The sequence below is a fragment of the Gekko japonicus genome, unplaced genomic scaffold (assembly GCF_001447785.1).
Source record: "Gekko japonicus isolate JY-2015 unplaced genomic scaffold, Gekko_japonicus_V1.1 scaffold64, whole genome shotgun sequence".
Classification (NCBI taxonomy): Eukaryota; Metazoa; Chordata; class Lepidosauria; order Squamata; family Gekkonidae; genus Gekko; species Gekko japonicus.
The window spans coordinates 1,970,329-1,986,122 of record NW_015170277.1 but is presented as its reverse complement, the minus strand read 5'-3'; the positions used below and the strand labels follow the sequence as shown (position 1 = coordinate 1,986,122).

At 51.3% G+C, this 15,794-nt stretch overlaps 1 protein-coding gene across 1 annotated transcript in view; it reads left to right on the top strand.

The window, feature by feature from the left end:
• The window catches only part of PITPNM2 (phosphatidylinositol transfer protein, membrane associated 2), a 163,713-nt gene that overhangs the window by 133,424 nt on the left and 14,495 nt on the right, over nucleotides 1–15,794 (top strand). The window contains exons 17-20 of the mRNA XM_015417664.1: nucleotides 6,532–6,680; nucleotides 10,341–10,457; nucleotides 13,281–13,397; nucleotides 15,392–15,540. Coding sequence (XP_015273150.1) covers nucleotides 6,532–6,680; nucleotides 10,341–10,457; nucleotides 13,281–13,397; nucleotides 15,392–15,540 — 532 coding nt within the window. The remainder of the gene's footprint in view (nucleotides 1–6,531; nucleotides 6,681–10,340; nucleotides 10,458–13,280; nucleotides 13,398–15,391; nucleotides 15,541–15,794) is intronic.

The following is a 15,794-nucleotide window of genomic DNA, read 5'->3' as shown; positions in this document are numbered from 1 at the left end:
TTGAAAGTTAACCCTCACGCCACTAACCGCCTGCTTTGCCTGTGGAGCTCACTCTGTCGTTGATTTAAACCTCCTCCTCAGCATGTGTAGGATCCTCACCACAGTTTCTCAGAAGGACGGGGTAAATCCTGACCGTCCAGTTTGGAGAATCCCAGGCAATCCGAGAGCATGCCTGTCGTGATGAACAGAAGGGCCAAAACTGGAAAGTCTCCACTTCCAAGGGGGCTGTATTCTTGGGCTGCGGAAAATAATGTGTCAGTTTATTATGAAGAAGTGCAGCAGTGGAAATCTGGGACCAACTGGCTGTCTTCAGCCAAAGGAAATGAAGAGATGCACATGCAAAGGGAAAAAAAGAGAGATCAGTGCAGATATCGAAGCTGCAAAAAAGAAAGAAAGAAAGAAACCTCCACGTTCAGAGGCAGTCAGCCTCTGAATCCCAGAGCCCGGAGGCAACAACAGGGGAAGGCCTCGGCCTCTCTGCCCTGTGGTTGGCCCTCCAGAGGAACTGGTTGGCCTCTGTGTGAGGCAGGATGCTGGACTCAATGGACCCTCAGTAGTCTGATCCAGCAGGGCTCTGTTCTGATGCTCTTCTTAGGGAAAGGCCTCGGCCTCTCTGCCCTGTTGTTGGCCCTCCAGAGGAACAGGTTGGCCGCTGTGTGAGACAGGAGGCTGGACTAGATGGACCACTGCTCTGATCCAGCCAGGGCTCTTCTCATGTTCTTATGAAGGCCTTGGCCTCTGTGCCCTGTTGCTGGCCCTCCAGAGGAAATGGTTGACCGCTGTGTGAGACAGAATGCTGGACTAGATGGGCCACTGGTCTGATCCAGCAGGGCTCTTCTCATGTTCTTATGAAGGCCTCAGCCTCCATGCCCTGTTGCTGGCCCTCCAGAGGAAATGGTTGACCGCTGTGTGAGACAGGATGCTGGACTAGATGGACCACTGCTCTGATCCAGCAGGGCTCTTCTTATGTTCTTATGAAGGCCTTGGCCTCTATGCCCTGTTGTTGGCCCTCCAGAGGAACTAGATGGCCTCTGTGTGAGACAGGATGCTGGACTAGATAGACTAGTGGTCTGATCCAGCAGGGCTCTTCTTATGCGCTTAAGCAAACTGAAGAAATCGAGCAAACGAGTCCACCATGGCTTGCTATCAAAATCCCAAACTGTGACATGCATGCAAATAAATGGGAATTCTCTCAGCAGACCAGTGTTTGATTTCCTCTTCTCCCTCCCACATCTGCATTTAAATCACAAAGTGATTGTAGTCTTGTAAGGAGATAAACAGAACGAGTTCTTCCGAATCCAGATCCCCCCCCCCCCGCCGCCTTTCTTTTGACGCTGGTGCTTTTGAGGCCCTGTCCCTGATTTGTCTCGCACGGGCCCATGCAAGAAATGCGTGTTTTTGAAATGAGAAGCTCTGGATGGGTAAGTGCCAGGCAGCAGCCTCAGAAGCGCTTTTCTCCACGGCTGGAAGATTACAAGAAGGAAGCCAGGTTGGGGTCCCAGGGCACCTTATAGACCAACAAGATTTCTGGGGTATGACTTTTCTAGAGTCAAAAGTTCCCTTCAGCAGATACCAGAAGGAAGGGCAGTGAAGGCTGCATAAAAGAGCTCAGAGGGTTACAAAATTTTCTGTCACCCCTTTCGCGGTGAACAAGCGGGGAGTGCAATTCGGCCATCCCAGACGTTCCTCCTCTTTTGTGTTGAAAAGAGGTCCCGTTCACACGAGGGGATTTGGGCCGGGAGCGGGAAGGTTCGGGGGCGGAGCAAACGGCCGCGATCACACCACAACATCTGGGAAGCGTAGTGCTTCCGTCCCTGAACTGGCCCTTCCGCGCAATAACCTGCATCAAGTTGGAACCACCTACCGAGGTGGTTCATCTCAAAGGTGCGCCGCAAACCAGGAGTTTGATTGCCGGCGCATCCTTGCGCCGGCGCATCCCCGGCTCCTAGCCGAACTGCGCATGCTCCAACATGCGCAGTTCGGCTGGCTCGTCGTCAGATTTGTGTTTTCTCCCCGGCGTCTGATCCGTGGGATCCCGCCGCACCGTTTCAACTTTGGCGCAGCTTTTAAAAGCCACGCTTTTTGGTGGCTTTTGCCCTGCCGTGTGGCAGGGGCCAGAATCCGCCTTCCTAAAGAATCCCGGCCATTGTCGTTTGATCCGGAGGCCAAGAAAACTGTGTTAGAAATCTCTAGCCCTCTTCATGAGTTTTCTTTGGAGACGGGAAGTTATTTGTTAAACCATGTTAAGGGCCAATTTAAATGCGGGGCTGGCGGGGCAAAAAAGTTCACCCGCGGGGCTTCACGCTGACAATGGTCCTTACTGCACTTGGATCTCATCCCTGGTTTTATCAGAGTTCAACTTGCGATACAATACCTTGCATTTACCCCTGGTTATAACAGCATCCGTTTATCCCGGGACAAGTGTGGGGTGAAACCAGGGTGAACTTAGTGGTATGTGGAAACAAAAAAATACCCCACGATAATTACAGGGGTGAACTGGAGTGTGGTGTAGAATGTAAGTTCGGGGATGGGGTTGAACCAGGATTTATTTATTTATTTATTAAATTTATACCCCGCCCTACCCGACTGAGGCCGGCTCAGAGCGGCTCTCACAAAGAATAAAACCACAATAAATAATTTAAGCATAAAACGATTCAGCATTAAACGGTGCTAACGAATTGACATTTCAAGTTAAATTTACATTTAAGTTTAAGTTGGCGGTCGGCTTTCATTATACCGTTCTAGTGATCGATCCAGATCTAACATTGTGCGGCTGGTGCAGACAGTTCAGGGAGCATGGTTCTCCCTCGGGGCGGCTCCTAATTGCAAGCCTGGCGGAAGAGCTCTGTCTTGCAGGCCCTGCAGAACGGCATAAGGTCCCTTGCAGACCCTGTGGAACTGCATAATATTTAAGGTCTAGTGCGGAAAGGACCGTAGTTTCTCACTGAAATTGGGCTCCTCAGAAGACCACTTCCACGAAGGAGGAAAGGCAGGGAAATAAAGGAGCCAATTAAATAATGAAAACTAGTGCTTCCACCATTTTGAGTGGATGGCTCCTTCTCACATTAACATCTTTCCTATAGAAGTTTGTTTTTGCCTTGAGGGGAAAAAGTGGTTTTTATGTTAACAGAAGAAAAACAGTGCAAGTTGCCAGGGCCGGCTCACCCGCTAGGCTCGCCTAGAGCGCAGGTTGGCCCTTAGGGCGGGGGAGAAGAGGTAGGGGCGGCCGCAGGAGCCAAGTGCCGCGGCGCCCCAGCCAGCCACAGGCGTCGCCAAGGTCCACCACCTTCCGAAGCCTCCGCTCCGCCTCCTGCGCCTGCCCTCCTGCCTCTCTTCCCTCCCTCTGGCGCCGCAGTCGGCGCCCCAGGGGGGGCAGGGCCTCGGAGCCAACCTCTCGCCTGGACTGGGAGAGGCCGCCCCCAACCAACAGCAGCCCAGATTGCCCCGTCCAGGTGGTTCTGGGTGCGCGCGGGACCACCGTGGCGGCAGCTGGGCTGGGCAGCGGGAATGGCAGCGGCGGGGTGCGCAGGATGGGCGGCACCGGGATGGGGTTGGCCGCCGGCGTCCCCCCCGCGACCCTCCCCCCCCCCGGAGGAAGAAGCGACGACGGCGAAGCGGGCCCCTGAAGAAGGCTCAGTACTGCTTTTTCCCGGGCAAGGCAGCCAGTACGTGGGCATGGGCTGCTGCACGCGAGCTGTTCCGGGTAGCTGAGTGCGTGCTAGGCTACGACCTGCTGGCCTTGTGCTTGAGCGGGCCACGCGCCGAGCTTGACCGCATGGTGCACAGCCAGCCTGCCGTGTTCGTCTGCTCGCTGGCTGCCGTGGAGAAGCTGCACCACCAGCAACAAGCGGTGAGACTAGGCGGGAGGCATGCGGCTCATGGTCGGGAAGGCGGGGTCTCTTGCAGTGGCCTCTTGACGATCAAACCCACCGGGACCCCAGAGCCGCCGGGAAGGAGACAGCCATGTTCCCCCAACAGAAAGTGTCTCTACTTGGGCTCCTGGTAGGATGTCAGGAACAGTTGGGCTTCGTGGTCTCTCTGGGTCGGGGAAACGCTTCACCTCTGTTAGTAGCATAGAGGACAGGCCGCGGGAAGAAAGTGTGTGCGTGTGCAGGGAGGTGTCTCTTTTTCTTTATAGAGCTCTCCTCCTCTTCCTTCTCTCCAGGCTCTGCCTGGAGGTTGGCAACCCCTTAATTAATGGGCGCAGGGGGCGCCAGATGGTAGCCCCGCCTAGGTTGCAAAAAAACCTCGGGCCGGCCCTGCAAGTTGCACTCTCCCAGAGATACTCAGATCGGGCTATCGACTGATCACTGCTCTTGGGGTGGGCATGAGAAAAAAACATCCCTGTGTACAGTCCTCCAGGTATGACAAAAATAACAGGCCTTTTTCTGACACAAAGCAATTGAATTGGGGGAATCAGGAAGGCGGTGAGTCATCCTTCTAAAGCAGATTCTGTAAAGCCTTCGCATGCCAAGATATGTTCAGACACTGTCGCTCCCTCTGGGCCACCAAGGCCTGACTCTTTGGCTTGGTACGTTCCCTCCAGAAAAACCCCTTGTTTCCTTGTAGTCATCCTCGTTCAAAAGCTGGAGCGTTTGCCTGCTTTCGTGTAAGTAAAGGTAAAGGTTCCCTTGCTCAAAAGCCAGTCGAATCCGACTCTAGGGTTGCGGTGCTCATCTCCGTTTCAAAGCCGAAGAGCCAGCGCTGTCCGGAGACGTTTCCGTGGTCATGTGGCCGGCATGACTAAACACCAAGGCGCACGGAACGCTGTTCCCTTCCCACTGAAGTTGTACCTATTTATCCACTTGCAATTTCTTGCTTTCGAACTGCTAGGTTGGCAGGAGCTGGAACTAGAGACGGGAGCTCACTCCGTCATGCGGCACACTCGGGTCTTGAACTGCTGAACTACCGACCTTCCGCAGCCTGCAGTTCAGCGTCTTAACCTCTTGAGCCACCGCAGCTTTCGTGTACCTGGACAGTAATTAACGTCGCCCCTCTGCCCTCCCGCATACACAGTGTGCCATCCCAGTGAACAGCAGCCTGCAGTCTTTAACCCCTCATGGGTGAAAAGAGAACCGACAAGTCCACCTGAGGATCTCCTGCCTGCCGGTCCGACCGCTCCCAGCTCATCTAAACCGGGCCTCGTTCTTTTTAAAAAGGCACACCGTTTCATTACTCTCCCGTGCATTCAAGAGAGACATCTCGGGCGTGTAAAAAGGGTTGTTAACAGCAAGTACAAAAACATCCAGCCCTTTGTTCTCCTGTGCCTCAGTACATCCTCTGGATGGATTCGTTGCCTATTCATATCTCTCTTTCAATGTTGTCTTGTACTCGATTTGAGAAAGGATTGACCCGTGCTGTCTGGCTCATGTTGTCCTTAGCTGACTGTCATTAAACCTGGCTTCAGAACACCGAAGATGCATCAACGCCACGGACTAGTTTGTGGTTTGTTCTCTCCACTACCATCAGAAAAAATAAACAGGCCCCTGGGAACTGTACATAAGAACATAAGAGAAGCCAATGTTGGATCAGGCCAGTGGCCCATCCAGTCCAACACTCTGTCATACAGTGGCCAAAAACACCAGGTGCCATCAGGAGGTCCAGCAGTGGGGCCAGGACACTAGAAGCCCCTCCCTCTGTTGCCCCCATCAACCCCAAGCGCCAAGAATACAGTGCATCACTTGCCCCAGACCGAGAGTTCCCATCTATACTTTGTGGCTAAGAGCCACTGATGGACCTCTGCTCCATCTATTTATCCAGTTCCCTCTTGATGCTCTTTCACCCAGTGGCCAAAAATGCCAGGTGCCATCAGGAGGTCGAGCAGTGTGGCCAGGACACTAGAAGCCCCTCCCACTGTTGCCCCCCCCCAAGCACCAAGAATACAGAGCGTCACTTGCCCCAGACTGAGAGTTCCTGTCTATACCTTGTGGCTAAGAGTCACTGATGGACCTCTGCTCCGTATGTTTATCCAATTCCCTCTTGAAGTCATCCATGCTTATAGCCGCCGCCACCTCCCGTGGCAGTGAATTCCATGTGCTAATCACTCTTTGGGTAAAGACGTGCTTCCTTTTATCCATTCTAACCTGACTGCTCAGCAATTTCATGGAGTGCCCACGAGTTCTTGTATTGTGAGAAAGGGAGGAAAGGACCTCTTTCTCTACCTGCTCTGTCCCATGCATAATCCTATAAACCTCAATTATGTCACCCCTCAGCTGTCATTTCTCCAAGCTAAAGAGCCCCAAGCGCTTTTAACCTTTCTTCACAGGGAAAGTGTTCCAACCCTTTTATCATTCTGTAGGACGTCTCTAACAGAGTTCTCAACAAACTAAAGTTCCCAAGGTTTATTCACTGGGGAAGCCACAATTGGTATAAAAAAAATGACATCTGCAATGAAGAGTTGCTTGAGGAAAGGATTCTTTAAATGCTTTTAATGGAGGAGCTGGGCTCTTGGCTTCTGAAGTGGACTTTAATGGGCTATTATTCTTCTCTTTAAAAAAAAAACTTGGGAGTTTTGCCATCTTCTGCTTTCAGTTGCTGCCAAGTGGTGGGGGACTAAAAGGATAGACTACGCTCTCTACTGCCCTGATGCACTAACCGCCTTCCCCACAGTCGCCTTACCGCACCTCTTCCACGCAAGCTATTGGGAATCGACAGACGTGGTCTCCTTCCTGCTCAGACAGGTCAGTCCACGTGTACCTTGCGGGTCTCAGAGCGCAGAATGCAGCTTGAAACGAAACACTGGTATTAATCTGCAGAGGGAATTCAAGGTGGAACTAGACAAGAGTTATGTTGTCGAAGGCCTTCAGAGCCGGAGTTCATTCGTTGTTGTAGATTTCCTGGGCTGCATGGCCGTGGTCTTGGCACTGTAGGACCTGACGTTTCGCCAGCAGCTGTGACTGGCACCCTCAGAGGTATAACACAGAAAGAGGGAGTACTCTCTATGTGTCAAGGTGAGAAGAAAAATGGTAGGCAGGTAATTCATATCTACTCAGGAAGTCATTAATGACTCAGCCAATGCTCCCTCTAAGCGGTGGAATCTTGTGAGCAAAAATTCTACTTTGTGAGCTACTGACATTAAAGTTGTGAGTTGGCTGCTGCATAAATTAGTTTGCTTTGGAGCCATCCTTCCTGAGCCAAGACAAAAATGCATGACCCGGAGGCTACGAAACTGTGAGCTAGCTCACACTAACTCAGCTTAGAGGGAACACTGGACTCAGCCCTACCCCACCTTCCTGAGTAGATATGAATTACCTGCCTGCCATTTTTCTTCTCACCTTGACACAGAGGGTACTCCATCTTTCTGTGTTATACCTATGAGGATGCCAGTCACAGCTGCTGGCGAAACGTCAGGTCCTACAATGCCAAGGCCACGGCCACACAGCCCGGGAAATCTACAGCAACTAATAGACAAGAGTTCTTTTTGGAAATGTCTGGAGCAGAATCCGGAGGGCATTAATTATCACTGCTGTTTTTTGGTTTTTTAAAAAAGGGAGATTGCAAAGGTTCAGATTTCTAGTCCTCACGATGGCAGAGGAGAAAGATGAAACTGAGCAGGCAAGGCTATGACAGATTATTAGTGGAGCCGTGCATAGTTCCTCCAGTGGTCAGACATAACAGTTCTCCATGTCCTTGCCTACATAACCCTCCCCGTTTTACGTTAGTCTCCCCCCCCCCGATCATAACCAATAAAAATATCAGAACAAAAAATAAAAATGCAACGTTGCCTATCTAAAAGAGACAGTTCGGTGTAGTGGCTAAGTGCGCGGACTCTAATCTGGGAGAACCGGGTTTGATTCCCCACTCCTCCACTCGCACCTGGCTGGATGACCTTGGGCAAGCCATAATTCTGGCACAACTGTTCTTGAAAAAGAGCAGTTTCTGTCAAGAGCTCTCTCAGCCCCACCGACTGAGAGTGTTACCAAACCCCCCCCCCAATCCTTAGTTCATTAAATCCCTACCTTTTGCTGCTGTTCGTGCCCTGAATAGGGAGTTCAACAGAGGCCACTGTATCCATTATGGGGTGATAATCGAGTGATGCCCAGTGTGCACTTGTATATAGATGCAGAGGGTGTCTGTTGTGGGGAGGGGAAGGGAAAGGAGTTTGTAAGCCGCTCGGAGACTCCTTTGGGTAGTGAATGGCGGGGTATAAATCCAATCTCTTCTTCTTCTAAAGCAAAGCAGATAATTTACATGCACCAAAAAACCCTACTTTTGTATAATTTGTGCCAGTCGCAGAATCCTTGCTTGTTGAGGAGTTTGGACCTTCCAGGGTCATTTCCTCGACTCTAGCTATCCTCAGTGCAATAGAGGCAGAGGAAGCGGTGGGAGGGTATCTCAGCTGGTGAAATAACATTGTTACAGGAGCATGCAGTGCGCGGGAAACGGAGTTGACTTCAGTTAAATTGGTGAACCTGCTGGGATCTTAAGGCTTCCCGGGATGCGGCTCCTGCTGCAGAGCTAAATAAGAATTCCCGTCGGAGCCGGGGAGGTGATGATCGTACACTCACGAAGAAAGGAACCATGCTGCGAAGCCAGTGCAGCCGGGTTAGATAGAGAAGGATGGGAAAGATAGAAAACTTGACAGCGTGAGGCAAGCAGGCGTGCGGAAGCCGAACCGGAGGTGTGGAGGAGGTGACCACAGTACACCTTCAGCGCCCCAAAAGAACACATCCATTTTTCTTTCGTGGAGTAAGCTATGGAAAAGACAGGAAAACAGTTCTACAGGTTTCTAGCAAATCATGAAAAAAGCTGAGTAGGACGGGTGTCTATTGGCTAGTGCAGGGAGTGTTACCAACCCCCCCCAATCCTTAGTTCATTAAATCCCTACCTTTTGCTGCTGTTCGTGCCCTGAATAGGGAGTTCAACAGAGGCCACTGTATCCATTATGGGGTGATAATCGAGTGATGCCCAGTGTGCACTTGTATATAGATGCAGAGGGCCCTCCAGTGTTTACTACAAACACGAAAACCAATGTTCCCTCTAAGCTGTGGAGTCTTGTGAGCAAAAATTCTACTTTGTGAGCCACTGGCATTAAAGTTGCGAGCGAGCGATTTGGCTGCTGCCTTCCGGAGCGAAGACAAAAATGGGTGAGCCGGAGGCTAAAAAACTGTGAACTAGCTCACACTAATTCCGCTTAGAGGGAACACTGACGACAACACGTTCACTGTCCAAGGGACTACAGAGAGGCCTTCTCAGTGACTGTTTCTGGTATGTGTCTGTTTCTCTAGAGTAGGGGTCCCCAACCTTTTAAGCCTGTGGGCACCATTAGAATTTTGACATAGCATGGTGGGCACAGCCCCAAAATGGCTGCTGCAGGACGCGGAGCCAGCCCAAAAATGGCTGCCACATTGAAGAGCCTTGTGCTGTGGTGGCAACTGCTGCCAAAGCAATGCTTTAAAAAAAAAAAAAGAATCTGCATGGCCATCCGATCCCCATTGGCCAATCAGAACCCTTGCTGGGCCAAAATCCCACCTGGCCATGCCCACTTTCTAAAACAGGGCTGCCAGTCCCCAGTTGGTGGAGGGGACCCCTCACTTTTGTGGGCTTCTCCGCGCCACTAGCCAGTGGGAGGAAATCCTCCCCCTCCCCGAAGAGTACGTGGAACAACATGTCCATGTCACCTGATGACGTTGGGGGGTGGGGTGACGCTCTAGTTTTTGGGTGAAACTCTATGGTTTGAAGTCAGTTTTACCATGGAGTTTTGCCCCAAAACCAGAGTGTCGCCCCCAATGTGCCTATGTCACCCGGGTACACCCCTTCTGGTGATGTCGGCACATCAGGGATGACACCTCCGGCTCCTGGAGCATCCCCCCCGTCCCCCCGCCAGCGAATCAAAGGAACCTGGCAACTGCATTCTAAAAACAGTGGGCACCAGGAGAGGTGTCCGTGGGCCTGTTGGGGACCCCTGCACCAAAGAGCCTGAGCATCAGAAGAGCCACTGAGGTTAGCTTTTGACTGATGTGGTTAGTTACATCAATAAGGGGAAAGGGTCTGAAGCCAGAAGAACTTTGTCTCAGAAGCTTTTGTCAAAAGTTACAAGCAAGGGGTCCCTTAAAGCCCCTTTCAGCCCTTCTCCTGCCGCTGGTCTGCATGTGTGAAAAGCAGAATATCAGCTCTAAATCTTTTTGTACCAGAGCTCTGAACCGTTTTACAGTTGGGCCGGGGGGGGGGGGGTTGGTTTATTGTCGCTTTCCAACTGTCACATGGAAACTCTGGCCAGGGCAGCTCAGAAACTCGTCTGACATCCTCCGATTCAAAGAAGTCCTTTGTGGACTCTGTGGAGAGTCTTCTTACCGGTGTTTGCTGTGACAACTGCTGATGGGGCTGCTCTTTTCCCTCAGGTGATGAGGCACGAAAACTCCAGTGTTCTGGAGCTGGACGGGAAGGAGGTCTCTGTCTTCACCCCTTCCAAGCCCAGGGAGAAGTGGCTTCGTAAGAGGACCCATGTGAAGCTAAGGGTAATGCCCACATTTCTTCTTCTACTACTACCAGAGGTCATTTCGTGGGGGAACGCGGGGGAACGCAGTTCCCCGGGTGAGGTATGGGGGGCGGGGCACATGACGAAGCCCCGCCCCTTGCTTCCGGCCGCCCCGCTTCCGGCCCTCATTCAGCCAGGAGGAGGCAGGAGAAGAGGGAGGGTAGGTTGCTTCCTCCCCGCCTCTCCCCACCCCTGCCTGCCTGGGGCCAGGGAGGGCCTTGGCGGGGCTTCCTCGCACTCCCGCCGGCCTTGCAGGTCCACCGCCGGGCCCCTGATGTCAGGGGGTGTGGCATATGCTAATGAGTTATGCTAATGAGTTCCCCTAGCTCTTTTTCTACGAAATGACCCCTGACTACTACTATCTATCACACACACCCTAGGAGGGTTGGCCATGGCTAGTATGTGGGTGGGAGACCTCCAAGGAAGTCCAGGGTCGTGGCGTGGAGGCAGGCAGCGACATAGCACCTCAGCTATGACTTGACGTCACTTTCCACCACCACGCCCTAGGAGAAACCCTGTTTCCTGGTGGCTGTCCCTGGTGATTCACCGTCCCCCTCTTGTTTCTGTTTGGTCGGGGGGGTGGGGGGTTGCCTTATCGCTGTTTTGGAGTGCAAGTTGTTTCTCATTCTTAAGAGCTCGGCTCCCTCCCCAGCATCTCTAGAATCTAAATCCCCGAGGGAATGGAAGCTGACCTTGCCCTGACGATCCATGCCACTGTGACCTCAAGGCTAGATTACTGTAATGTGTTGTGTGTGGGGCTGCCCCTGGAAACTGTTCCGAAACTTTGATGGGTACAGAATCCTGCCTCTAAGTTACTGACTGGCTTATGCCCATATGATCATATAACCACCTGTACTTCAGCAGCTTCATTGGTTACCTGTTTGTTTCTGGACACAATTCAAGGTGTCAGTTGGTATCTTTAGTTTGGTGTAGTGGTTAAGTGTGCGGGCTCTAATCTGGGAGAACCGGGTTTGATTCCCTACTCCTCCACATGCAGCTGCTGGATGACCTTAGGCAAGCCATAGTTCTATCAGAGCTGTTCTTGAAAGAGCCGTTTCTGTCAGAGCTCTCTCAGCCCCGCCTACCTCACAGGGTGTCTGTTGTGGGGAGGAGAAGGGAAAGGAGTTTGTAAGCCGCTCTGAGACTCTGAGTGATGGGTGGGGCATAAATCCAATCTTCTTCATGGCTGGGGACCTGTGTATCTAGTGGGACTGGTTTTCCACGTATGATCCCATGCGCCCACGAATGTCATCAGGCGCCTCACTTCTAACATTCCCAGGGGTCATTTCGTAGAAAAAGAGGTGCAGGAGCTCATTAGCATAACTCATTAGCATAATTTATTTGCACGTGCCACACCCCTTGACACCACCAGAAGTGTGTCAGAAGGCAACACCCACCGCTCAGGCTTCACTGGACTGTTTTGGATTGCTAGCTACTGGGGGGTGGGGGGAACACGCAGATCTGTCCTCACAGAGGAGGGAGAGCTTGTACCTGAATAAAACTTGGTCTCAAAGGTGCCACTGGACTTCCCTGGCTGCTTCTTGCTCTGACTGAGGGCTGCTGGGAGCAGGGGGTGGGGCTTGTTGCATGTGCCCACCCCCTGGGCTCTTTACTGCCGGAGGTCCGCTCCTGTGCGCTCCTGCAGGAAATGACCCCTGGACATTCCCTTCTATTTGGGAGCAGCTGCAGCCTGTGTGTGCTTGTTGTTTTCAGTGGCTTCACCCCCACTAGGAAACAGCCTCCCAGATAAGAAACAGAGAGCATCTACACATGAATACATGAATACATGAAACCGTCTTATCCTGAATCAGACCGTCAGTCCATCAGAGTCAGTATCGTCTACTCAGACTGGCGGCGGCTTTCCAGGGTCTCAAGCAGAGGTCTTTCCCATCACTTGCTTGGAGATGCCGGGGATTGAACCTGGGACCTTCTGCATGCCAAGCAGAGTCTCTGCCACTGAGCCACACTCCCTCCCCACTGAGCCACACTCTCTGCTTCATACTGTAAAAGGTGCAAAGCAGAATTGTTTTTGGGGTGCCTTTAGTGGGAATAACTAACAAACATCTCTGGCAGCTTGTAGTAACGACACTGGTGTTTTAACATGATGTTTTTATATAAAGTCATGTCTTTTATCATGTTTTTAGTGGTGTATTTATATTTTGTAAGCTGCCTTGGGCATTGTGGAAAGGCAGGATCTAAATATTTTAAATAAAAAAGGTCCTTCGGTCCACCACCACCATCCTGAAAAGTACTGGGTTCGATGCATGGAGAACTCGGACTACAACATGCGGTCAGACGCGTTTATTGTACTTCACAACAAGACACCCAAAACGACCCTGCAAGGCCAACTATATACACTCCACCCGGCACACCTCTGTCCCCATTGGAGGGTTTGAATTTCCCGCCAAGGGTGCTATTGGTGGACTCCCGGTGGACTAGGATCCTAGATACCCATTGTGTTTGGGGACCAAGCTCCTGCTTTAGCCGCGGACCCCTGGTGGCGGTCCACGTACATAACAACCCCATTTAATCTTCCTGCATGTTGTTGCACCTCGGGCATCCCAACCAATGTTCCCTCTAAGCTGTGGAGTCCTGGGAGCAGAAATTCTACTTTGTGAGCTACTGGCATTAAAGTTGTGAGCTGGTAGTTTGGCTGCTGCATAAAATTAGTTTGCTCTGGAGCCATCCTTCCTGAGCCAAGACAAAAATGTGTGAGCTGGGGGCTAAAAAACTGTGAGCTAGCTCACACTAACTCAGCTTAGAGGGAACACTGATCCCAACTCGCTTTTCTTTCTTGTTGCAGAATGTCACAGCCAACCACCGAATAAACGATGCCATTGCCAATGAGGATGGTCTCCAGGTGTTAAACGGAAGGTTTATGTACGGGCCCTTAGACATGGTCACGCTCACAGGGGAGAAGGTGCGTAGAGATCTAGTTGCGTAAGGCACAAGAGAATCGGCACTGTACAGTCGCCATCACAGGTTTTTAGGACAACATGTGCCGTGGGTGTTGCATCTTATCAATGTCGTCAGTCCTACTTTCACCTACTTTCAAGTCTGGATCAAATAATATTGTAGTAATGGCACACCTCACGTGATCTTTGCTAAACAGCTGTTTAAAGCTGAGCAGCTGATCGACATTATCATCATTCATCAGCTGCCTGAGGTCAGATCAGCCCCCAGAGGCAGGAGCCAAGAAGGTCATGGCTTCTCTATGTTTTCGAACTAGATAACATTCTGCTTACCAAGTAATGGTGAGCTTTTCCGCATTCACATTTTCCTCACTTGTAAGTACCTGGGTGTTTGTTTGTTTTTTGTTGTTTTTTTTGGGGGGGTGGCCTCTGTTTTGATCCCTCTAGTGGCTGATTATATTAAATGGGTTTATGTCCAGCATATTGCCCTGCAGATTTAAACTGCAGGTTTTTATGCCGGACGCAAACCTGTGTGATATAATCGACCACTAGAGGGAGCAAAACAGAAAGACACAAGACCTGTATCCCACAAGCAGCTGCGCCACCCTCGCGCGATTGTATTCTTCAGTTTCTTACTACTTGCTGTGCGGCTGCATTTTGACCTGCAGCATCCCCCGATTTCCCCTGCATCATCTTGATCCTTGTTTCTTGAGATCGAGAAGACGCAGGGGAAATTGGAAGGTGCTGCAGGTCAAAATGCGGCCGCACAGCAAGTAGTGGGAAATGGACAAATGCAATCGGGGGAAAGGGAAGAGCGAGGGTGGTGCAGCTGCTTATGGGAAATCGGTCCCACACACAAATACAAAAAAAAAAAAAAAAGAGTTGTCTGCCTTTTGCACTGTCTTTAACAAGAATGAGGATGGCATATGTTATCCCCTCTGAGTTTCAGGGTACCTGGAACGAATCCTTCATCTGATCTGGGGAGAGATTCTTCGTTGTGTCATTGAACCGTCAGCATTCGCTCTGCAAAGCAGCATAACTAACAAAGGCCTATCCCTCCCCTGAGAAGCTTCTAACCTAAATGCCAAGCATACGAGAGACTTGTGAAACTTCTGAGTCAGACCAATAATCCACCAAGCCCCACATTTTCTGTTCTGGCCAGACCAGCAGAGGCTCTCCAAGGTCTCTGGTACAGAGAGGCTGGTTATTAGAGCTTTTTCTAACCGGAGATGCCGAGGGGTGAACTGGAACACTTGTCTGTGGCCTTCTCAAAGAGGGCAAAGGAAGCGCTGGGGGGACGCAGAAAAGGAGAGTGCAGAGGAGGGCAACCGAGATGATTAGGGGGTTGGAGCACCTTCCCTATGAGGAAAGGTTGAAGAATCCGGGACTGTTCAGTTTGGAAAAGAGATGACTGGGGGGGGGGGGAGACATGATGGGGGTTTATAAAATCATGCACAGGTGGAGATAGTTGACAAAGAACTTCTTCCTCCTCTCCCAGAATACTCGAACTCGAGGGCATCCAATGAAGCTGACGGGCAGTAGGTTCAGGACATTCAAAAGGAAATACTACTTTATACAGAGGGTGACTAAAATGTGGAATTCGCGGCCAGAGGATGTAGTGATGGCCACAGGAATAAACAGCTCCACAAGGGGATTAGATAGACTTATGGAGGATAAATCTAGCAATGGCCACTAGTCATGGTGACTGAGGAGAACCTCCACATTCAGAGGCACTAAACCTCTGGATCCCAGAGCCGGGAGGCAACATCAGGGGAAGGCCTCGGCCTCCCTGCCCTGTTGTTTGCCGTCCAGAGGAACCGGTTGGCCACTGTGTGAGACAGGATGCCGGAGTGGATGGTCCAGCGGTCTGATCAGCAGGGCTCTTCTGATGTTCTTACGAGTGGTAAAGAGAAATGACAGAAGTATGTTTTGCTGAATCGTTAATTGCTGTGCATTTTGCTGACTCGGTGTTGTTGTGCTCCGTTCCTCGTTTGTGATCCAGGTGGACATTCACATCATGACGCAGCCCCCGTCAGGAGAGTGGGTTTACTTTGACACAGAAATCAGCAACAGCAGTGGGAGGATTTCCTACGTAATCCCTGAGAATAAGCGGCTGGGGATTGGCGTGTATCCTGTCAAAATGGTGGTCAGGTGAGTTCTGGGCCTTCAGAGTAATTGAGCCAGGGCTGCAGCGGCAGAAGCCAGAAAATCAGATAGAGAAGCTTTAAACTGAAACAGAAGGATGAGCCTGGTGCAAAGAGCAACCATAGAGGATCGCAGCGGTGTTCCCTCTAAGCTGAGTTCGTGTGAGCTAGCTGGCAGTTTTTTAGCCTCTAGCTCACACATTTTTGCCTTAGCTCAGGAAGGAGGGCTCCAAAGTGAACTAAATTATGCAGTGGCCAAAT